At 43.2% G+C, this 23261-nt stretch overlaps 1 protein-coding gene across 5 annotated transcripts in view; it reads left to right on the top strand.

Moving 5' to 3' along the window:
• FAM189A1 (family with sequence similarity 189 member A1) overlaps positions 1 to 23261 on the top strand; it is a 345715-nt gene that overhangs the window by 195820 nt on the left and 126634 nt on the right. For all 5 annotated transcript variants that reach the window (XM_029066849.2, XM_029066848.2, XM_029066847.2 and 2 more), the window contains exon 3: positions 21864 to 21974. In XM_029066849.2, coding sequence (XP_028922682.1) covers positions 21864 to 21974 — 111 coding nt within the window. The remainder of the gene's footprint in view (positions 1 to 21863; positions 21975 to 23261) is intronic.

Raw genomic sequence — 23261 nt, 5'->3', positions numbered from 1 at the left:
AAGGCTGAAGAAGAGTGGCAATTTTGAAATGCCTTAAGTCAAGGATTTTCTGAATGCTGCTTGTTTCTGGGGTTCGCTTAGAGTCTCTATGACAAAATTTGTCTCTGTTTCAAAAACCGAAGGGGTGAATCAGCCCGGAATGATTAGTAATGGCAAAAGTGAAAAGGGAAGGGAAAACAGGACAGAAGATGGGATTGATTTTGTGAAGTAGGAAGAGAAGGAGAATATTCTCTATTTCAGGTGGAGTACTGGGAGTTTTACAGCTAATCACTTAAAGATCTCTATAACTTGATCACAGAAAATATGTATGTCCTAAACAATGAAATATGGCACACAGGTGATCTAAAGGTATCAAAAAAGATACATTCCTAGCTTCAAATTTATCTCATTAAAAATGACAAAATATTTTGAACACAGTAGAAATCAATAAAGGTTACTTACAAGTGAACTTTTTAATAATTGAAATCGATAAGGAATTAGGTGGCCTGTCATTGAATCGGGTGAAGATTGGAATCTATGGTCTTAGGCTAAGTGCAGAAATGTTTACAGTATATACACCTGCCTAGCATTTCACTTTTTAAAATGAAATCAGGTTTATTAGCAAACTGGGAAGACTGCAGAAAAGAAGGAATCAATTCCACTGCTCAAGAAAGCAGATTGTTTTTTTCAGGAGTCACATTCAAATGATCTTTAAATGTAGAGCATTAAAACAAATTGAATGTGCTGTGTAGCTTTGGCAGATGACAAAGAACATAAGTGGTAGTATTTTCGAATGTTAGGAAGAGTTACAAAAGAAAGAGAAGATGTGATCTCATCCCTGTCCTCAACAAGATTATGATGTGGGGAGGGATAAAAAAAAAAAAGGCTCACAAGCCTACAAGAGGCAAAACACTTCCTAAAATGGAGCAAGCACAGAAATCTGTTCACAAGATTTAGCATAACTCTTTCAAGTCATTGGAAGAGTCGATTAGTACCTTAATGTGCCATTATCTTAATAGACTGAAAAAGTTAATGGGTGTCTCTCTTACTCCAAGGGAGTAATTTAGTCCCTGAATCTTATCAATTGTTTTGGCTCGATTATAAATAGTCAATTTTTAGTAGGGAATCTTATAATTGAATTACTTTAACTCTGAGTATTACTTAAAATTGAGTGACAAAACAGAGTCACTAGGGATAAGGTTTTGGGACACAGTTTACTGCCTTTAAAGTCGTTCTTTCTTCGTTTCAGTTGGTTCTGTGACAGAGTGGCACATTTTTCATTCTGGCTTGTGATTCAGGGGAAATCCTTCAAGATGATATCAGGCGGTGTTTTCAAATGTCGTCGGAACTATTTCTCTCTGTATAAATTACCAGGTCCCCCGATCTGGCTAGCAGGAGGATGAGTCGGGGAAGAGGGAGGTGGGAATTTCTGTGACACCGGAGAGGAAGGGACCCGGCATGATCCTGGGATTTCCTTGAAACCGAAATGTGTGTGGGTGAACCTGGAGCGGTTCCTGGAGGCAACAGGGGTCCTCAGAAGCTGTGGGTGGGGAGGAAGCCAGAGAGCTGCTGTTACTACTCGTTGTGGGCAGGAATTCTGATTATTGTTGTATTCTCCCAAGCGATTAGGACAGTGCTCTGCCCACAGAAGCAGCATGGCATAGCGGATAGAGCATGAGCATGGGCCTGGGAGTCAGAAGGTCTTGGGTTCTAATCCCGGCTCCTCCACTTGTCTGCTCTGTGACCTTGGGAAAGTCAATTCTGTAAAATGGGGAACGAGACTGTGAGTCCCACATGGGACAGGGGGTGGGTCCAACCTCATTTGCTTGTATCCACACTAGTACTTTGTTCAGGGCCTGGTGCATAGTAAGTGCTGAGCAAATACCGTAATTATTATTACAGGAAGCGCTCAGTAAATACAGTTAAATGAATGAAACTGCCCAATCTGCGTCCTGAGGAGCCGGGATGGCTGCGGGCGGTCCCAGCTCTGGTGGGGAGCTCAGCTTCTACCCTCTTCTTCAGCTTCAACCAATCAATTGGGGTGTCTTATAACCGTGCCAGAAATTAATTCCTTCCACCGAGTGAAGGAAGATAAGATGGGGCACTTGGGATGGCTGTAATCCAATTAGACACAGCCCAGGCAGTGTCCATACAACCCATACAGTTTCCTGGACGAATTCTAATGAGAAAACTAAAAAGGTTCAGTGTGATGTGGGTGTGTGGCAGTTGCCTCATTTGCCCCACCAGCCAGAGGGGCTAATTTCTACTTTTTGAGGATGGGGGCAAACAAATGGCAGGGCTTCCCTTGGGGCCAGGCCAAAAGAGAGAGAAATGCCATGGAGAGTCTCAGAGGTCAACCAGAGACCCAATCAGAGACCCCAGGGAGAGGAAGAGGAAGGAAACAAAGGCAAATAATGAGAGGAGAGACAGACCTACCATGTTTGTTTTTGCTTGTTTGTTTGATGGTACTCATTAAGGGCCTACTATGTGTGAAACATTGGTCTAAGTGCTGAGGTAGGTACAAGTCAGGTCAGACAAAATCCCTGTTCCGCATGGGGCACAGTCTTAAGTGGGAGCGAGAACAGGTATTGAATCCCCATTTGACAGTTGAGGAAACTGAGGCACAGAGAAGTGAAGTGACTTGCCTAAGGTCACACCGCTAGCGATAGGCAAAACGAAGAATAGAACCCAGGTCCTCCTGACTCCCAGGCTCGTGCGCTTTCCACTGGGCCAAGCTGCTTCCCTTGCACTTCCTTCTCTGACCTCCTTAATCTAGCTGGTCCTGGATTGGGGAGGGAATTATGAAAGCCATCCAGTCCCCAATCCAGTGAGGGGGTGTTGAGGTGAACTGGGCAATTCAGGGCCCAGTGAGGAGGAAATGTGGGGACCTGCCATTGTGAGACCTGTTGGCTGAAGTCTGGTAAGGATGAGAGAGAGGCCTGCAACAGCCTGAGCAAGAGAGAGCCCCTGCCATCGAGGAAGCACCTTCCAAGCTGCTGAGGGAGGAGAGGGTGAACTAGAGGCCGAACCGGCATTTTGGGGGGCCCCAGCCTGTGACCGGCCCTCCATTCAGTAGTAAAGAAAGCTGTAATGAGCAGAGCCGTGGTTTTTGTTTCTCAAGTCCCTGTTGTGAAGTGGTGACGATTCCCCCAGCACACCTCTCGAAATCCGTTGTTCCCCCTCCCCCTTCTCCCCCCCCCCGCCAAGTTGGTGCCCCCGATGCTAACCTCTCTCGTCACTGTTGCTGCTGAAAGGGAAGCAGTAATTGGGAGGAAGCTCCTTGGAATGGGAGTGAGTCATGGGGCAGTTTCTTCTGTGGTATAGCCTGCTCAAATGGGGTTGTTGAAGGCAAGCTGGGTGGACAAAAAAACCAAACAAACTTTTGGGGCACAGTTTGAATCAAAATTACAGCATTTTCTTGTAGCTAAGTATATGCAGTAGGAAGGTTTTTTGACCTTGTAGTCCACAAGAGTTTGGCTCAACTCGAGGAAAAAAAAAATCTCTGGCCTGAGATAGGCAAAGCTATAGATAATTTTAGGCCTTGCTGATACTATCATCATCATCATCATCACCATCATAATACTTAAGAGATTACTAAGTGCCAAGCACTGTACTAAGTGCTGGGATAGATGCAAGAATAATCAGATTGGATTCAGTCCCTGTCCCACATGGGGCTCCCAATCTAAGAAGGATGGAACAGGACTTAATCCTCTTCGTTCCGATGAGGGAATTGAAGCACAGAGAGGTTAAGTGATTTGCCCATGGACTCACAGCAGACAAATGGCAGAGCTGGGATTAGAATCTAGGCCCTCTGTCTCTTAGGCCTGTGCTCTTTCCACTAGACGGTGCTGCTCCATTAAGCAAAAAAGCAGAAAGTGCATTCAGCACCTAAAGACTCAGGTTTCAGATATTGTCATTTGTAGTTGCATCATCTATGAACTAGCAAAAAGACCCATTCTTCATACCTCGAGGTTTTTTTTAATGCTTTCTACTGGGTATAGTTCTCAGGCTGAGTACTGCTCCATTTTTCTGTCCTTTGTTTGGCCATGTGTTTGGGTGTCTGTGTACATTTATGTCCTTATGTGCAAGCATATTTCTATGTATCCCTCAATCTGTGCCTAGCTGTGTAGATGAGGGAAGAATCTGTATAGGGTTGGTGAAGGGGAAGAAGCTTGCAAGGACATGGATGGGTGTGTATGTGTGAGGAGGGAGTGTTAGATTGGGTACTGTGGGGCAAGGATGGTGTCTGAACTATCTTATATCTAACCCAGCGCTTAGTTGGCACATATGAAGCACATATTTAACAAACATCACCATCATTATTACTACTTTTATTACTGGAGGTGAGATCTATCTTGGGGGAGGTTGAACATGAGGTTGGTCTATCGGTTATGGGGGAAGAGGGCGTCTAGACTGTAAGCTCCTTGAGGGTGGGGAACGGGTCTACCAATTCTTTTATTCTCCTCTCTAAAACGCTTAGTGCAGTGCTCTGCACACAAGACGTCCTCAATACATGCCACTGATTGATAGAGAGGCAGCGTGGCTCAGTGGAAGGAGCCCGGGCTCGGGAGTCAGAGGTCATGGGTTCGAATCCCAGCTCTGCCACTTGTCAGCTGTGTGACTGTGGGCAAGTCACTTCACTTCTCTGTGCCTCAGTGACCTCATCTGTAAAATGGGGATGAAGACTATGAGCCTCACGTGGGACAACCTGATTCCCCTGTATCTACCCCAGCGCTTAGAACAGTGCTCTGTACATAGTAAGCGCTTAACAAATACCAACATTATTATTATTATTATTCTAAGCCGGGGCAACAGGGTTCGCAAAGAGATGAAGATAGGAAAGTTAAAAGCGAGGTAGTTAGGTCAGCTCTCTGAGAATCAGTTGGAAAGGGGCGAGTGAAGAGAGCTGATTTGTGAGAGAGGGAGAGATATCAGAGAGCCCTGAAGCTGATCACGAGGAATCTTTGTGTGATGTCTACCAACTCTGTTGTAATATACTCTCCCAAATGCTTAATACAGTGCTCTGCACACAGTGGGCGCTCACTGAATACCACTGATTGATATAGAGGGAAATGGGAAGGCAGTGGAGATTTCTGAGAGGAGGTGAGGGAGGGTTAAGTGATGCTTCAGGAAGTTGGTCTATCATCAGTGTGTAGTACAGAGTAAAGCGATTAAGGCTGGAGGCAGAAAGACCAGTGAGGAGGCCGATACGATAGTCTGCCTGAGATGTGACAAACACATAGACCAGGGAAGCAAACGGATCCAGAAAAAGTTGCCCGAGCATGTCAGGCGGTGGAAGATATGGGCATGTTTGTGGCGGGATTTGGATTTGCACCTTTTATTCACCCTCTCCCCAGCCCTCCCACACTTAGTTGCATGTCTGTCATTTATTCATTTATTCACATTAATGTCCGTCTCCCCCTCTAGACTGTAAGCTCCTCTTGGAGAGGAAACGTTTCTCCTTACTCTGTTATATTGTAATTGTAATAGTGTTAAGCTCCTACCGTGTGCAGATCGCTGTACCAAGCTCTGGGCAAGAATAAACTGGAGAGAAATAGACTTTGACGGGGGTCCTAATAATCTACAATTTCCGTATGTCTTAGAGCTAAATTCTACATGCTAGGAATTCCTTAAGGTAAAATCAGTGATCCAAAATGCCTGTAAATTGAGGGATAGACACTAAAATGTAGTATCTATAATAGTTTTCGTTCCCTACATTATTCTAACCCTTCAAGTTTTGTTCTTTTCTGTTGCACAGATGAATAGACCTAATAAAATAATAACTACCAAGGAAGAAAAGTGTAGTTGAAAAGTTGACACTCATCTGCATCAGAAAAACCACCTTTTCAGGTGCCAACTGTCAGAATACGCCATAAAGACGGAAATTAGTCTTGCCACTTCCCACATTATTATAACTTAGGAATCATACGGTATTGTGAGCTTAGGTTAGATAGCTGGAAAAGGATTGCTACCAACTACAGTGGAAACAGAGTAGGTGAGCTGAGCGATGTGGTACTTATTTGAAGTGCTTAGGCCAGAAGAAAGTTGCAGGAGAGGCAAGCTTTGCCAGCCCGTAAACTCTGCCATGCTAGGCTAGTTGGACCTAGTTGGCCTGCTTATTTTTCACTCACCAGGACAGGTGAAAACCGCAAGCAACTTTTATTAAGTCCACCGCAAATAAGAGTGTTCGTAGCGTGGCTCAGTGGAAAGAGCCTGGGCTTCGGAGTCAGTGGTCATGAGTTCGACTCCCGGCTCTGCCACTTGTCAACTGTGTGACTGTGGGCGAGTCACTTAACTTCTCTGTGCCTCAGTTCCCTCATCTGTAAAGTGGGGATTAAAAGTGTGTGAGCCCCACGTGGGACAACCTGATTACCCTGTATCTCCCCCAGCGCTTAGAACGGTGCTCGGCACTTAGTAAGCGCTTAACAAATACCAACATTATTACTGCATTCCTTGTGTTCTGTAAAGGTTTTGAAGTGAGATACACATTCAGGATTTAGGGTAAAATAGGAGCATGGGTATCATTAGACCCATGATAGATCATTAGATAGATTAGATCATTAGGAGCTAATATCACTGACTGAACAAAAAAAAATTGTTTCCTTTAATCTGTAAGCATACATACGTATTGCATTCTCCCAAGCGCTTAATACAGTGCTCTGCACACCATAAGCGCTCAATAAATACGATTGAATGAATGATTGATCGATTGGCATGCATTTAGGAATAGAGAAGGGTGGATCTCCCAAGCGCTTAGTACGGTGTTTGGCACACAGTAAACGCTCAACAAATATTGAATGAGTGTAGGAATGGATATGAATTTAAATATGGGGGGATATGAATGTGCTATTGCTGCTCTTCCTCTATCCAACTATAGGAACAGGGAACATATCAAACAGGGATGTGTACTGAGCATCTACTGCTTGAATTAAGCACTTAAATCTACTGGTCAGTTATCTAGGTTGTGTCCTGGGCAACTGATGAAATTCTTGAAGTGATGGAAACAACTTGGCAGTCCCCATGGAAGATGTGAGAAGGAGCACGGCCTACTGGAAAGAGCACAGGCAGGGAAGTCAGAGAACATGGGTTCTAATCCTGGCTCCACCATATGTCTGCCATCTGACCTTGGGCAAGTCATTTCACTTCCCTGGGCCTCAGGTACCTCATCTGTGAAATGGGGATTAAGACCATGAGCCCCTTGTGGGACGGGGACTGTGTCTGACCCGACTAGCTTTTATCTACTCCAACTCTTAGAACAGTGCTTGGCACATAGAGCTTAACAAATACCATCATAATGATGATAATGATACTTGTTACGATCATCCCCTCTTACTTAGGATGTGACCTTGGGCAAGTCACTTTATTTCTCTCTGCCTCAATTTCCTCATCTGTAAACTATGGATTAAATACCTCTTTCCCCTTCTACTTAGACTATGTGCCCTACGTGAAACAGGGACTGTGTCCAACCTGATTGCCTTGTACCTACCGCAGCAGTTTAGTACAGTGCTTTGCAGATAGTAAGGACGTATTAGGTACCATAAAAAATGCTTTGCTTTTGATTACCGTGCACTATACTTAGTTGTCAAACAGGTTCTAATACAGTCATCTGACATGATTGACATGAGTTGTATGTCTCCATGATTCTATTTATCTTGATGATTTTGTTCTGTTTTGCTCTCCTGCCTCCCCCATTTAGAATGTGAGTCCGTTATAGGGTAGGGCCTGTCTCTATCTGTTGCCGAACTGTACGTTCCAAGAACTTAGTACAGTGCTCTGCACATAGTAAGCGCTCAATAAATACTATTGAATGAATGCATGAGTGAATAGCTGCAGTAAGCATCTTTCATGACATCTGGTGTGGATTTGGAGCCAGAGTGTCGTGGTTCCTCCAAGGAAATGGTGGTGGCAGTCAGCATGAGCCTAAAAGAACCACTTTTCAGAGAAACCGCTGCTGACGTAAGGCAAGCTGAGCCATTTCCTGGGAGACGCATCCCCTACATTCAGCTTGTCTCTTTTCCAAGTCGAGCCAACTGTTAAAGCTGTAAGGCTGATTTTTTTTTTTTGGTGTGGGGGAGTGCTGGGAGTCCATGGGGGGGAAGGATCAGCATGCTTGGTGGGCATTCTTGTTCTCGAGATCCGGTAGCAAGTTGTGTGGATGGTTGCCACTTCTCAGCCATCGAAGGGCTTCAGAAGAGTGGCCCATATCTCAACCTCCCCTGTTTTAAAAATAAGAATAGCAGTGGCATCTTTTAATGCAGCATAACCCGAGAAAGCCAGAGACCCACTAATTAGCTCACCGAGTTACTCTGTGAATGAAAATTTTATGCTTGTGTTTTGGTGGGTTAACTTTGCTTTGGATTTGAGCCAAAGAAGTGGCATTTTGATTTGACCAAAGTATTTTCTTCACTCTCCCCGACCCTTGAGCCATCTGACTACTCCTTTCATGAATCCTTTTATTTTTCTCAGATGTTAAGTTAGAGGGGTTTAACCACCCCCAGACTGTAAACTCGTTATGGGCAGGAAAGTTGTTATATTGTTGTGTTTTTCCTCTCCCAAGTGCGTAGTACAGTGCTCCGCAAACTCTAAACCCGCAATCAATACGATTGATGGCCTTATTTAGTTCAGATTATTGTTAATCTGAAGAATCCTGTGGTTGATTCTACATCTCAAGAAACTTTACTGAACTTGGAGCGTTAACCTGAATTTGAATCTTTAAGAGCTTATAAATTTCCTGGAGCAACTGGATTTTCTCATTGTGAGAAATGAATGCCGTGATGATTTATTTGTTTTTCCCTACGTGCTTTTGTCATTAAGATTAATTCTTCATTGTATGAAATCAGATCTCTTAAAGAACAGAAAACCATTCATTGTTTTGTTATTGCTAGCAGAGTACCAGAGTTTAAGCCTGCTTGCATCACTGTAAAGGATATCATTTTACATTAAATATTACACTGCCAGTGCAGTTATCAGATTAAATTTTCCATATTGTAATAAAAACCAAACTGTTTACAGTGCTAACATTTTCCAGAATTTTAATAATATTCAGCTTTGGTAATGTGATTCAAAAAAGTATTCCAAATTGCTTTGCTTTGAATATATTTGCATTAAACAGGAATACAATATGATTTAATCCTATTTTGCCCATTTTTTGAGGGAGTTGAAAAAATTGAAGAGGGGAAAAGAGTCGGATATTTCCTTAGACGTCAGGGCCGTTCTAGTCAAAGAGAGAAATGTGCTTCTCCTAGTCTCGCTTCCGGTGACTTTCAATAAACGAAGCATTCAACGTATTTACTAGAATCCATTTATCGGCAGGACAGCAGCAAGATATAGAAAAAAATAACTCATTATGGCAAATATGATTTCAAATTCCACTATTTACAGACAAGATTATCTTCCTGTATTATCACAAATCCACCGGGAAGGAAAGCCAGGCTTGTCAAGAGGGCTGCAGTTGGTTCTTCTTTCTAGTCTCAGTTTATCCCCAAGGCTGTTATATTAGAATCAAGAAATCTAAGCCACTGTTGTTATTGCAATTCCTGATCAGTGATGCCCAAAATGAAATTGGATTCTTTCAAAGAAGCAGATTTACTCCGGATCCTGTATTCTACACTGCTGATGTGAAGGTTGTTATCCAGTCAAGGCTAACGTTCCATTTTGGGTGGTGACTGGGGGGAATTGATCTGTTCCTCTGAGAAAGGGGTGGGTTCTACTTGCAAACAAAACCTCTTCTCCATTGTGAAAGGAGAGGAGATGGAGTATGGAGCTGTAGATACCATAGGGGTTGAACTTGGAGAGAGCCAGACAATGAGAGGAAAGGAGAATTGCCCAGATTTCCAATCAGTCAATCATATCTTGATCCCTTACCGAGTGCAGGGGAGCAGCATGGACTAGTAGATAGATCACAGGCCTGGAAGTTGGAAGGACCTGGGTTCTAATTCCGGCCCCTCCAATTGACTTATATCTACCCCAGAACATAAGTGCTTAAATACCGCAGTTATTATTATTATTGTTATTAAAGGGACACCCGGTCTCCCTTCCGGTCTGGTTTGGATCTGGATTGGCCGTGGATGTTCTGCTCCGAGGCTGTGCTCTGGCCTTGTTGCTGGGCTCGACATGGAAAGAGATTGCGACAGTCAGCCCATTCAAGGCGATACACAGGCTCTGAATGGAGAAGCAAGTTTTCCCAGAATAGATTTTATGGATTAACACCAAAGACTAGAGCAAAAGAGTGACAGAGATATTGCCAAAAAAGAAAAAAATCTGTACCATTTTAAAAATAAGCAGCCTGAATTAGGGCTGCCCAGCATGCACAGAAATAAGACTGCAGTCAATACCAAAAAACACCCCAATTTGCGCTTGTTGTGTGTTGCCAATAGCTACTAAAATTAAATGCAGCAATTTGAGCATAAATGGCAAAATCACAATAAAGAGGGCCTTCTGAAGGATCTCTTCTGTCACGGAGTAGAGCAGGAAGATTTGAAATATGTATATATATGCATATGCACATCCATATAGGAAACATAATATCCACGTGCGTTATAAATATAGATATGTTGATATATTTATAAAGTGTATATTAGACATCATAGTTTTCTGGGGTTAGCCTTTCTTCTAGGAATTTATATTATTTGTTAATTGTGGGTACTAATATTAATGCTACATTGCAGACTTAGTTTATCACCTTATCATCCATTTAAATAGATTCCTGTTCCAGGAACTACAGAATTGAATAGTATTTCTAATTTTAACTTGACTTTGTTGCAAGGGAAGCAGAGTTGCCTAGTGGAAAGATCTTGGACCTGGAAGTCAGAGGACCTGGGTTCTAATCCTGGCTCCACCACTTGTCTGCTGTGTGACATTGGGCAAGTCATTAACTTCTCTGTGCTTCTGTAAAATGGGGATTACATTAACTTCCCTCCTAGACTGCAAGTCCCATGTAGGACAGGGACAGTCCAACTCAGCCAAGCGCTTAGTATAGTGCTTTGCACACAGTGCTCTTTAAATATGATTGAATGAATGAAAGAATGAACTAAGCTTGCTGTGGGCAAGAAATATGTCTGTTAATTCTATTGTATTACACTCTCCCAAGAACTCAGTGCAGTGTTCTGTACATAGTAATCATGAAATAATTACCACTGATTGATTACTGTCTTGCACCTACCCCAGTGCTTAGTACAGTATCTGGTGCCTGGTTAGTGCTCAATAAGTACCATTATTAAAAAAAAAAGCCTTGTTGGAATGAATATCATACCCTCTTTTGTTTGAAGGGCTCTTGCAAATCTGACTTTAACAATGCATTTTGTCCCAATATCTTACTAATTGAAATATCCTGGAAAAATTACATGGTTTTTGAACACTAAAATGCATATGTTATTTTTCACTATTTGTTCTGATATGATTACAAAGTTCAAAGCTTTAACCAAAGAAGAGGAGTCTACTTGTGAATTCTGGAATTTTCATAATATTCTGGCTAAATACTCAAACTATAAGAAATCCATGGCACGCAAGTTTTATCAATCAATCAGTGGTATTTCCTGAGCACTTTATAGGTGCAGAGCACTGTTCTATGTGCTTGGAAGAGTAGAATACACAGAATTAGCAGACATGTTCCCAGTCCTTAATGAACCTCCGGTATAGAGGGGGAAATAGACATTAATATGAATAAATTAGTAATTCATATTAAATATTTTAAAGGTATTGCCCAGGTATTTCAATTCTTGGATGATATAGGACTATTATACTTGTTGCACATCCAGTGTTTTATTGAACGTTGCCTCTAGACTGTGAGCTCGTTGTGTTGTATTGTACTCTCCCGAGTGTTTAGTCCAGTGTTCTGCACGCGGTACACATTCAATAAATACAACTGATGATGAAATAAAGTGCTTGTTCAAATTCTTTAAAATAAGTTTTCTTTCGCATTTCATCCCGTGGCTTCAAAAAATGTAAGACTTGGGAACTGTTTTCATCAATCCTGACGGACAGGCGGTTTTGGAACTTAATGAAGATGTTCTGGTAAATTAAGTTCCTAAACTATGTTGCCCGAAACAAAACATTGCCATTAATGTGCTAATGTTCTATTACAGTCCTCTTTTATTCTTTTCCAACTTAACTCCCTCAAGTGAAAAGATTCTGTCAGTCACTTTTTAAGAATTAAATGTTTCCGATTCTGTAGAAAGTTGATCATAGTTCGGTTTTGATTTTCTATGGTTCGTTTTTGGTATTTTCACTGGTATCTTATGCTATTCTGTCTTAGGATTGTGAAAGCTTCTCTTCTTATAAACAGTCTTTGGGAATACTCCCCTTGGCCTGAAATGTCAGGCATAAAGCGTTTTTGTTTGGCTGTGTGACTTTTTGTTCTGATTAGAATCAAACCATGTGTATTTAGGAAGTGACCCATGTGCAGAGTGCACGTGGCTTTGAATGCACTGTTTGTAGAGTCTCTGCACAACTTGGGATGAGGTGATGGCGATGGTATTTGTTAAGGGCATACTATGTGTCAAGCACTGTTCTAAGCACTGGAGTAGATACAAGATAATCAGGTTAGACACGGTACCTGTCATTCGTGGGCTCGTGGTCTTATTCCCCATTTTACAGATTAGGTGACTGAGCCACAGAGAGAGAAGCAGCGTGGCTCAGTGGAAAGAGCCCGGGCTTGGGTGTCAGAGGTCATGAGTTCGAATCCCAGCTCTGCCACTTGTCAGCTGTGTGACTGTGGGCAAGTCACTTAACTTCTCTGTGCCTCAGTTACCTCATCTGTAAAATGGGGATTAACTGTGAGCCTCACGTGGGACAGCCTGATTACCCTGTATCTCCCCTGGTGCTTAGAACAGTGCTGTGCACATAGTAAGCGCTTAACAAATACCAACATTATTATTAAGTGACTTGCCCAAGGTCACACAAAAGATAAGTGGCAGAGCCGGGGTTATAACCCAGGTCCTTTCGATTTCTAGGCCCGTGCTCTATCCCCTAGGCCATGCTGTGCTGGGGAAAGGCAGTTGTGAAAATAATGGATACCCATCTTGCTCCTCACAGTATCTGCCAGGGAAGTCAAGGGATTGACTCCCTTAACCCATAAGGGACCCTTTTGAGTCATCTGTAAGAGATGTTGTGGTGAAAATTAGGACAGAAGGGAAAGCAAAATGCTCACCTGTTCAGGAGGCCTATTGGCTCTTTGACAGACTCCTTCCAACCCAGACCGAGTGTTTCCTAGGCCCCTCTTCAAACCCCCGACAAAACTTTCAGGAAAGCCAAGCCTGCAGTACAGTCACCTCCAACTGATTTTGGCTCTCTCGGGGGTTCTGCTGCCTGTAATCTATGTCAGTTTGTATGTTTACTTATTTGAGTTTGTCCCCTTCCCTCCATTAGATGCTGAACCTCTTGAGTGCAGGGCCAGGGCAGCTCTGTGGAACTCCCTAGACACAGTCATTTAATGGTTACCTAAATGTCCCACATAATGGAATCTCCTATCATAAGCATATCCATGATTATCAAATCTTTTTTCTGCACTTTTCCCTTTAATATGCCTAATTTTTCCCTCAGATAAGCCATTATGGACTTCTCCCTAATTTTGCCTAAGAAAGTGAGTGCCTAAGCATGCGTGTATGTGTGTGTGTGTGTGTGTGTCTTATTTGGTTATAGCTCCATTTCCCTTTCCTGCCTTTCTCTTCCCCCTACCATATCCCTAACCATATTTTAGCCATGCTCCTTCACATGGCTCCAGCCCCCCAGGGTTCAAAAAAATCTGATCACTTTGCCTCTCACCCATAGATTTATCCAAATTCTTCTATTCCACTTGATATCGTCCGTTTCCACAGTGTTCTGTGGTAATGAATTCTATATATTTATCATCTGCTGTTTCATGAAGTTTGCTTATTGGTTTCGAGCCTCATTACCCATTAGTAAGACTGGATCTCCCTTAATTTTGGTATTGTCTACATTTTCCAGTGAGTTCTTGGGCTGAGAATAGTAATGGTATCTGTTAAGTGCTTACTATGTGCCAGGCACCGTACTAAGAGCTGAGATAGAAGCAAATCAGGTTGGACGCTTTCCCTGTCCCACATTGATTCATTCAGCGTATTTATTGGGAGCTTACTGTGGGCTCACTGTCTCTGTCCCCATTTTACAGATGAGGTATCTGAGGCACAGAAACCAAAGTGACTTGCCCAAGGCCATACAGCCGGCAAGTGGCGGAACTAGGATTTGAACCCATAACCTCTGACTCCCAGGCCTGTGCTCTATCCACTACGCTATGCTGCTTGTCAGAGAAGGGAAAAGGCAAAAAATAGGGAGGGGAAGGAGTCCAGATTTTGGAATAGGAGAGGAGAGGAAAGAAAGTGGTTTGGCTGAAAATAAAAATCTTAAAGGTAGAATGGGATGTTGGCTTTAGGTTCTATTGTTGTTTATTCTACATCTTACTCACTTGAGACACTGTAAACATGTCCAGAGTATTTGTTACGGGCTAATCTTGGACATATCGTTTGTTTCTAACAAAGCACTCTAATGGATATTTTAAGTAATAAAAATATTTTTAAGCAATTAAAGAGTGATTGTTCTTTCCTAGCAAATTATTCTCTCTGGGCTCTCAAGCAGAACCTTTAATCAACTTCAGAATGCTGGGATTTTGGTTTTCCTGACCCGAGAACAGGAAAGAGGTAAAGGGAGAGTGAGATCATTTACTCAAATGATGGTATGTTAACTTTGTGAGACAACAGTTGTTTCTGTGTTGAGTTTCTCTCAAGATTATGATGTCCTTGTGAGCATGTGCTATCATCAGATTATATCATCTTTGTAAGTTCATTCATTCAGTCATATTTACTGAGCACTTACTGTGTGCAGAGCATTGTACTAAGCGCTTGGAAAGTACAATTCAGCAACAAAGAGAGACAATCCCTGCCCACACTGGGCTCACAATAATAATAATGATGATGATACTTGTCCCCAGGTGCCTCATATAGCCCCAAGCACATCATAGCTGTCCAGCTTTGTGGCCTTGGGAGTCAGAAGGACTTGGGTTCTGATTCCTGTGCTGCCACTTGTTTCCTGTGTGACTTTGGGCAAGTCACTTCACTTCTCTGTGCCTCTGTGCCTCATCTGTAAAATGGGGTTGAAGTCTGTGAGTCCCAATGTGGGACATGGACTGGGTCCAACTTGATTAGTTTGTTTGTAGAGAAGCAGCATGGCTCAGTGGAAAGAGCACGGGCTTTGGAGTCAGAGGTCATGAGTTCGAATCCCAGCTCTGCCATTTGTCAGCTGTGTGACTGTGGGCAAGTCACTTCACTTCTCTGTGCCTCAGTTACCTCATCTGTAAAATGCGGATTAAGACTGTGGCCCCACGTGGGACAACCTGATTCCCCTGTGTCTACCCCAGTGCTTAGAACAGTGCTCTGCACATAGTAAGCGCTTAACAAATACCAACATTATTATCTAACCCGGAGCTTAGTACAGAACCCAACACATAGTAAGCGCTTAACAAATACCATTAAAAAAATCAGTTGTATATTACATAATGTTTAGCGTATAGTGACCACTTAATTGTATTTAATTAAGCACTTACTGGGTGCAGAGCACTGTTCTAAATGCTTGGGAGAGTACAGTATGACAGAGTTGGTAGCCACGTTCCCTGCCCATGAGGAACTCTGTCACTTATCAGTAAGTGTACTAAGTGCTTGGGAAAGTACAATATAACAATTTAAAAGACACATTCCCTGCCCACAATGAGCTCATAGTCTAGAGTCCTTCAGGGATCCGAACAAGGAGTCAATTGCATAGTTCCATATTTTAAATTCATTATTTGCTAGCAACTCTTTTTAAACAATGCAGATCGGTGTCCCAGAAGGTACTAATGATGACCGAAGAATGTTAGAGAAATGTTAGAGGGACAAGTGAAGTGCAACAATTCATGTAGAATTTTAGCTTTATAAAGCTTATATGTCAACTATCTAATTGAATTTCATCTGGTGTGATATAATAATGACAGTGGTATTTGGTGAGAGTGTAGTATCCGCCAAGCACTATTCTAAGTGCCGGGGAAGATGCAAGATAATCAGGATGGACGCAGTTTCTGTCCCACCCGGGCTCACGTTGCATTTCATCGTCCCTAACCGCGTAGTTTCCCTTCAGAACAACTGTTGACCCATCGCAATTTTTAGGTGGTAAATTCTTTACCGTAAATGGTGGAGAAATTCCATCTCAGGAGCACCCAAGAATCCATATTCAATTTTCATGCAAATAGTAGGAACTCATGTGAGTAGGTCTTGGACCATCTATTCATTTAGTAGTATTTATTAAGTGCTTACTGTGTTCAGAGTACCGTGGTAAGTGCTTGGGAAAGTACAATGCAGCAAAAAAAAGCATCTACCTCTCCTGTATTCTCCACACAGTAGATGCTCATGAAAAGCCACTGGCTGATGGATGAATCAGAAAAAAAATCAGAATGCAAGGTTTGTACACATTCTTCATGATAAAAAGTGATCTTGTGAAAAATCAATCAGTCGGTATTGAGTACTTGACGTATGCAGGGCACTGTACTAAGCACTTGGGAGCATACAAAGCAACAGAGTTAGTAGACATGCTCTGTGCCCACCAGGAGTTTCCAAGTAACTCTTTAGTATTTATTGAGCACTTATTGTGTGCAGAGCACTGTACTAAGTGCTTGAGAAAGTACAAAATAACAGAGTTGGAAGACGTGTTTCATGCCCACCAGGAGTTTCCAAGCCATTCAGTTGTATTTATTGAGCACATACTGTGTGCAGAGCACTGTACTAACTGCTTCGGAGAGTACAATATAACAATAAATAGATACATTCCCTGCCCAAGCGAGGACATCCACCTAAGATACAACACATCAGAATAGTTTCTAAACAGTGGTGTATATGCATTCCCCACCATACCAGGTTGTTCTTATGGGTGTGTTCTTTTAGGAAAAGCAGCATCGCTCAGTGGAAAGAGCCCGGGCTTGGGAGTCAGAGGGCATGGGTTCTAATCCCGGCTCACAGCCACAGACCTGGACTTCTTCTGATCCTGAGAAAGCTTTGCATGGTAGATTTGGATTTATATCAGCAGGGCTGTTTCCAGCTATATATAGTAGATGCATTGGGAGGAACATTCTTTTTAGACTTATTTCACTGTTGGAGGGCATGCAAGTATATGAGTGGTTATCTTCTCTCTTCTGTGATGAAATAATGTATGCATAAATGTATGCACCGGTGCCCCGAACAATCCCTCAGTGATCTAAGAGAATTAATCATCTTCCCAAAATGTCTTAATTTGGGCCCTGAAAGGAACGGTCTCATTAATTGTAGCTTTATTATTTTCCATTTTGTGGTATAATACCAATCTGATTGCACTAATAATTGTTCCCATGCTTTCATTCTCGCTTTGCCTCAAGTGACCAATGGGTTTGTTTTTAAAAAACACACATTTCCAACCCACTGTAAGAGCCCCTGTTTTTACAGATAGAAGATGGTCTTTGAGATAATTATAAATTTGGGAACTTGTATATTTAATTTTGTATTGAGATGACAGAAGTCCTTTTTGCTTTTCATTTTTAGCTAATAACTAAAACATAAATCTCTATTTCACTACTCTTGAAGATATTTCTAAAAGCAGATATTTTTAAAGATTGCCATGTTACTATCAAAAAAACCTTGACGTTGTGATTGAATCAAATTTTATTTTATGGATTTTTCTGATTTTCTATTTCTGTTAATTTTGTATCTTCCCAACAAATGCAAAAGGTATCTTTCAGTTGCACTGCAAGAGAAGCTGTGTGGTCTAGTGGGAATAGCATGGACCTGGGTTCTAATCTCAAGTCTTTCAGTTGGCTGCTGTGTGACCTTGGGCAAATCGCCTAACTTCTCTGAATAGCTTCCTCATCTATAAAATAGGAATGAATAACTTTTCTCCCTCTCTTTTAGACTCTTAACCCCTTTGGGAGACAGAGACTGTATCCAACCTGATTATCTTGTATCTATCCTAGCACTTATTACAGTGCTTGGCACACACAGTATTTGATTATAGTCAAATACATATTAGAAAACTGATCTCCCCCTTTAGACTGTAAGCTCCTTTTGGGTAAGGAATGTGCCTGCCAACTCTGTATTGTAAGCTCCTAAAACGCTTAGGACGGTGCTCTACACGTAGTAAGCACTCAGTAAATACCTTTGGTTGATCGATGTGATGTCCAGCTGTTGTAAAACTTAAAACGGGCTATGTGATTACATTTTAACTGCTTTGGTCAATTGCTAGCTGATACCTCCCATTCTGATTTTTGGCATTTGTTCAAGATTTGTGAGATTAAGTTGTTTTAATGTATGCTAGGAAACATATCTTCTAAAATGTCTATATCCCTGAATGGGTCCCACATTCTACCGAAATGTTCCCTGGGGAGGATTTTAACAATTCACTGCCTTTTTCAACTGTCAGGTTCTCCGAAGTGTATTTCTTGGCCCTGCAATTTTAGATCCAAAATAGAATTTAAACAGTTTCAGTTTGGGAAGCCAAAAGCTAAGAGCCCAATGTCTTCTGCAGTATTTTCCTCCCTGAGGTTCTGAAAAATGATTGTTGGGATTGATCCATCTCAGCTCTCTCCTGAAGGCCCTGAACCCAGCGGCAGAAGGTGGCATTCTCAATTGCTTCCATGCTGGAAATGTCTGTTGGCACCACTTCTTTGTCTTTTGCCTAATTTCAGGGTCATAGTGGTGAAGGCCTGACTAAGAATAACAATAGTAATTGTGGTTTTTAAATGCTTATTATGTCCCAGGCACTGTACTAAGCAGTGGAGTGGTTACAAGCAAATGGGATTGGTTCCAGTCCCTGTCCCGCTTTACAGATGAGGAAACTGAAGCACAGAGAAGTGAAGTGCCTCGCCCAGTGTCCCACAGCAGACAAGTGGTGGAGCTGGGATAAGAACCCAGGTTCTCTGACTCCCAGTCCCATGGTCTTTCCAATAAGTCATGCTGCTTCGCTTCCTCCACGAGAACTCATCGTGCTCATTTTAGTTTGGCCAAGAGATGCATTCCTTTTATCGTGAACTTTCCTATGATACTTTCAACTCTAGGGTAAAAAATAATAAGGGGTACATGATGAGTGTGTAATTTGCCGAAGTTTGCTGGATTGGATTATGGACGTGCCTGGGAGCCCCTATCGAATCTTCCTCCATCCAATTGAAGGGATTGATTTACAACAAGCTAATGAGCCATATCCTCTGACCAGTTCCTTCAGACAGGATGGATCTGATTCATTTCAAACATCTGCCAATCGTATGACACAATCTGATACAGATGGAGGGGACCTGGGTTTGAATGATTTCCATGATTACCATATGTATGCCCTCTCCAGCTTGGGGGAGGGGCATCCTTGGCCAGCATCCAATGGGTAGGAACAGGTTAAAGGCCTGGGCAATTGCCATGATTAACAGATGAGTGACTAAAAGGTGAGGTTTTCCATCCTGGAAACCACCTCGTTCCATCGCACTGTGCGCTCCGTGAAATTTTGGCCATCAGAGCGCTGAATCAAGTCCGTAGGTTTGCGGCTTCACTAGAAGATATTTCACAGTTTTCTTTCTATGTTTCTATTTGACCCATCAGCTTGTTCTTTATCCCAGAAATGTCCTCAGGTTCAATTATATTTATTGAGTGCTTATTGTGTGCAGAACACAGTACTAAGCACTTGGGAGACTAATAATTATGGTATTTGTTAAGCACTTTCTATGTGCCAGGCACTGTTCTAAGTTCTGGAGTATATACCAGCAGATCAGGTTGGACACAGTCCCTGTCCCACGTGGGGCTCATAGTTTCAATCCCCATTGTACAGATGAGGTAACTGAGGCACAGAGAAGTGAAGTGGCTTACCCAAGGTCACCCAGCAGACACGTGGCAGAGCTGGGATTAGAACCTTCCGACTCCCAGGCCTGGGCTCGAGCCACTACGCTATAATAATACAAAAGAGTTACTAGACACTTTCCCTGCCCACAAGGAGCTTACAGTTTAGAATTTATAGAGCCTTAGGAGACAGCGAGAGCCCAGCGGGCCCTGGATGGGGCTAGCCAGAGAGCTCTACCTCAGCCTGGAGGGTGCCGGGACCCCGACCCCACTGCTTCCTGGGACCCTGAGAGGAAATGGGGCTCCCCGGAGGCCGGGGCGCAGCGTGTCTGAATGGATAGAGCTCGGGCCTAGGAGTCAGAGGGACCTAGGCTCTAATCCAGGCTCCGCCACCTGTCCACTGTGTGACCTTGTGCATGTCACTTCGCTTCCCACGGCCCATTTACCTCATCTCTAAAATGGGGATTCCAACCGTGAGCCCCACGTGGGACGTGGATTGTGTCCAACGTGATGGGCTGGTAGCTACCCCGGCGCTTAGTACAGAGCCTGGCACATAGTAAGTGCTTAACAAATGCCATCAAAAAAAAAAAGAGAAGTTCCATTGTGAGGCTCCAGAAGGCAGCAGCCCGAGGTCCTCTCTCCACCCCTCAGTTGGGGAAGTCTGTCACCTTCTCAGGCAGTCCTTCTTGCAAGATCCCTGCCCCAGTCGAGGTAGACTAGATTTCCCCTGGCTCTTCTCCGTCAGCCCTGCACACCAGAGACCCAATCCCCAAACCTGTGCCTAGGATGAGACCAAACCACGAGGCTTCCCCAGGGAGGATCCTGGTCGGTCCCTGCCCCCGCCTCTGGGGGTGGAGGAGAAGCCAAGATGGCTCTGTCCAGTTCCTCAGGAGGGGTTGTATCCTGTCAGGGCATACCCTGCCATAACCCCCAGTCTCCTTGGCCGCCACTCTGCCAAAGGACAAAGTGGAGACAGTGGAGAAGGGGGTTCTGAGAAGTGTTCTATCTGCTGAGGGGTACAGAGAGGCCCCTCCGAGAGAGGTAGTAGAAGCCGGGTTCACCGGAAAGCCAGAAAGTTCTACCTTTCTCTTCCCTGGCTGTGCCCCCTAGGCAGTGTGGTCTAGTGAAAAGAGCATGGGTCTGGGAGTCGGGATCTGGGTTCTAATCCTGACTCTGCCAATTGCTTACTGTCTGTCCTGGGGCAAGTCCATTCACTTCTCTTTGCCTCAATTTCCTCAACTGTAAAATGGGGATTCACTACCTGTTCTCCCCCCCTACTTAAGACTGTAAACAGCCCTGTGGAACAGGGATCGTATCCGACCTAATTAACTTGCACCTACCCAACCGCTTAGAAGAGGATTTGACACACAGTAAGGACTTAACAAGTAGCATAAAACAAACAACAAGCTAGCCTGACAATTAATGCAGTTTTAACCACTTAGTGGATACTATTCAATTCAATTCAATAGTATTTATTGAGCGCTTACTATGTGCAGAGCACTATACTAAGCGCTTGGGATGAACAAGTCGGATACTACAAGTGCTCAGCACTTATTACAGTGCTTGGCACACAGTAAGCACTCAATAAATGCGACTGACTGAATGAACGGATGAGGTGATGAGAAACTGCGACAGTTTAGCCACCCAGTTTCGATAAATGAATCATAGGTCAGAATGGCAATAATCCTTTGTGGAACCAAAATAAGAGATGATACTTTCATACCTACTCTTCAAAAGGTTTTTTGATGATTTATAGCTTGAAAATGATTTTCTTTCAGAGTTTCTAAGTTGCTGCCACTGAGTTATACAAAGAGTCTCCAACTTATGAATCACTAATAGGTTTGAATCAAAATAATAACAGCATGGACTTTGCAGAAATTTTTCTCTAAGGCCATATGCGTTTGAAAGTGAATAAAATATCTCATGCCTATCTTTCAAATGTGTTAAATGTTGTCATCCATGTAATTATTTGACAAGCTGGAAGCACTTTAAAGAGCTAAATGAAATGTTTTTCCCCTAATCTTTTACAGTGAATAATCAGAGGTGTATTTGGTTTGTTTCCAGATAACCTTTTTCATGCTGCTCTCTGCAGTGTGCGTAATGCTGAACTTGGCTGGTTCCATTCTCTCCTGTCAGAATGCTCAACTAGTAAACTCTCTGGAAGGATGTCAGTTGGTGAGTGCTGAATTACAAGCCATTTTACCTAGGCAAAGGTTTTGATTTTGCATGGAAACAATGGTGAAAAACATTATAAAATTCATATTTTCTGTCATTCATGTCTCTCACTATTGCCATTTGATTCCACACTTTTTTAGTAATAAGAATTTGAATTAAATTGATGTGGTATTGAAAGTATGATTCCCTACACTATCTTCTAATTAGACTGTATTTACTTGCATAATTGCCTCTGCTGCATAATTTCCTCTGGCATGGCTGTTCCTGAGGAGACATGAAATGTTCTTTTTGTAAGGAGAAGTCAAGGCACCCATCCCTGGGGGGAAGAGTCGAAGGGTCAGAATGCCCCGAGGCCCGGGCCACCACCATCTTCCCGAGGCTGTGCCAGCTGGTTGGCGATTGACTGGCACAGCCAGAGCAAGCACAGCTCACTCCTTCCAACTCACCTTCTCATCTCCCCAAACCCACCTTCTACCGGTCCTTTCCCCATCTCCCCTTTCCCACCTTTGACCCTTCCCTCATATTGTTTCCCCAGCCTGGAAACTCCCTTTCCAACCCAAATATACTGGAACACTGGTCTCTTCATCGTCAGAGACCTCCTAAATCCACCTCATTCCCAACAGTGGGGCTGGGAGGAGAGAGGAATAAAGAGAATAAGTCAGGGCAAACCAGAAGGAAGAGGAAGAAAAGGAAAAGAGGGTTTAGTTAGGGAAGCCTCTTGGTGGATTTGTACTCAATAGGCGCTCAATTACTATTGGTTGATTGATCCCCAAATGGAAGGGGTACTCTGGAGAGAGAGAGAGAGCCAAGTAACCTGCATACTTAGCTCTGTGCATCCCCTGGCCATCAGGAGTCTCGTTGGAGTGGCATTCATGTCTATCTGTTCGCTGGCCTTTGTGAGGAAGCCCCTGCCGGGAAGCAAGAACCGTTCTATCTCTTGGTTCCTTTATGAGGCCAGGCAGAACTTGGAATGGTGGGAAGGGAAAGGCACCCGAGCAGAAAAGAAAGATGACTGCTCTCAGGGTGGAGTCTACCCTGAGCAGCAACATGGCCTAGAGGCAAGAGCCGAGGTTCGGGAGTCACAGATTGTGGGCTCTAATCCTGGCTCCGCCACTTGTCTGCTCTGTGACCTTGAGCAAGTCACTTAACTTCTCTGGGGCTCAGTTACCCCATCTGTAAAATGGGGATTGAAACTGTGATCCACTGTGGGACAGGGACTGTGTCCAACCTGATTGCCTTGTATCTACCCCAGGGTTTAGAACAATACTTGGCACATAATAAGCATTT

This window comes from Ornithorhynchus anatinus, chromosome 5 (assembly GCF_004115215.2).
Source record: "Ornithorhynchus anatinus isolate Pmale09 chromosome 5, mOrnAna1.pri.v4, whole genome shotgun sequence".
Classification (NCBI taxonomy): Eukaryota; Metazoa; Chordata; class Mammalia; order Monotremata; family Ornithorhynchidae; genus Ornithorhynchus; species Ornithorhynchus anatinus.
Note: the sequence above shows the minus strand (reverse complement) of the source record. Positions and strands in the feature narration are given on the sequence as shown.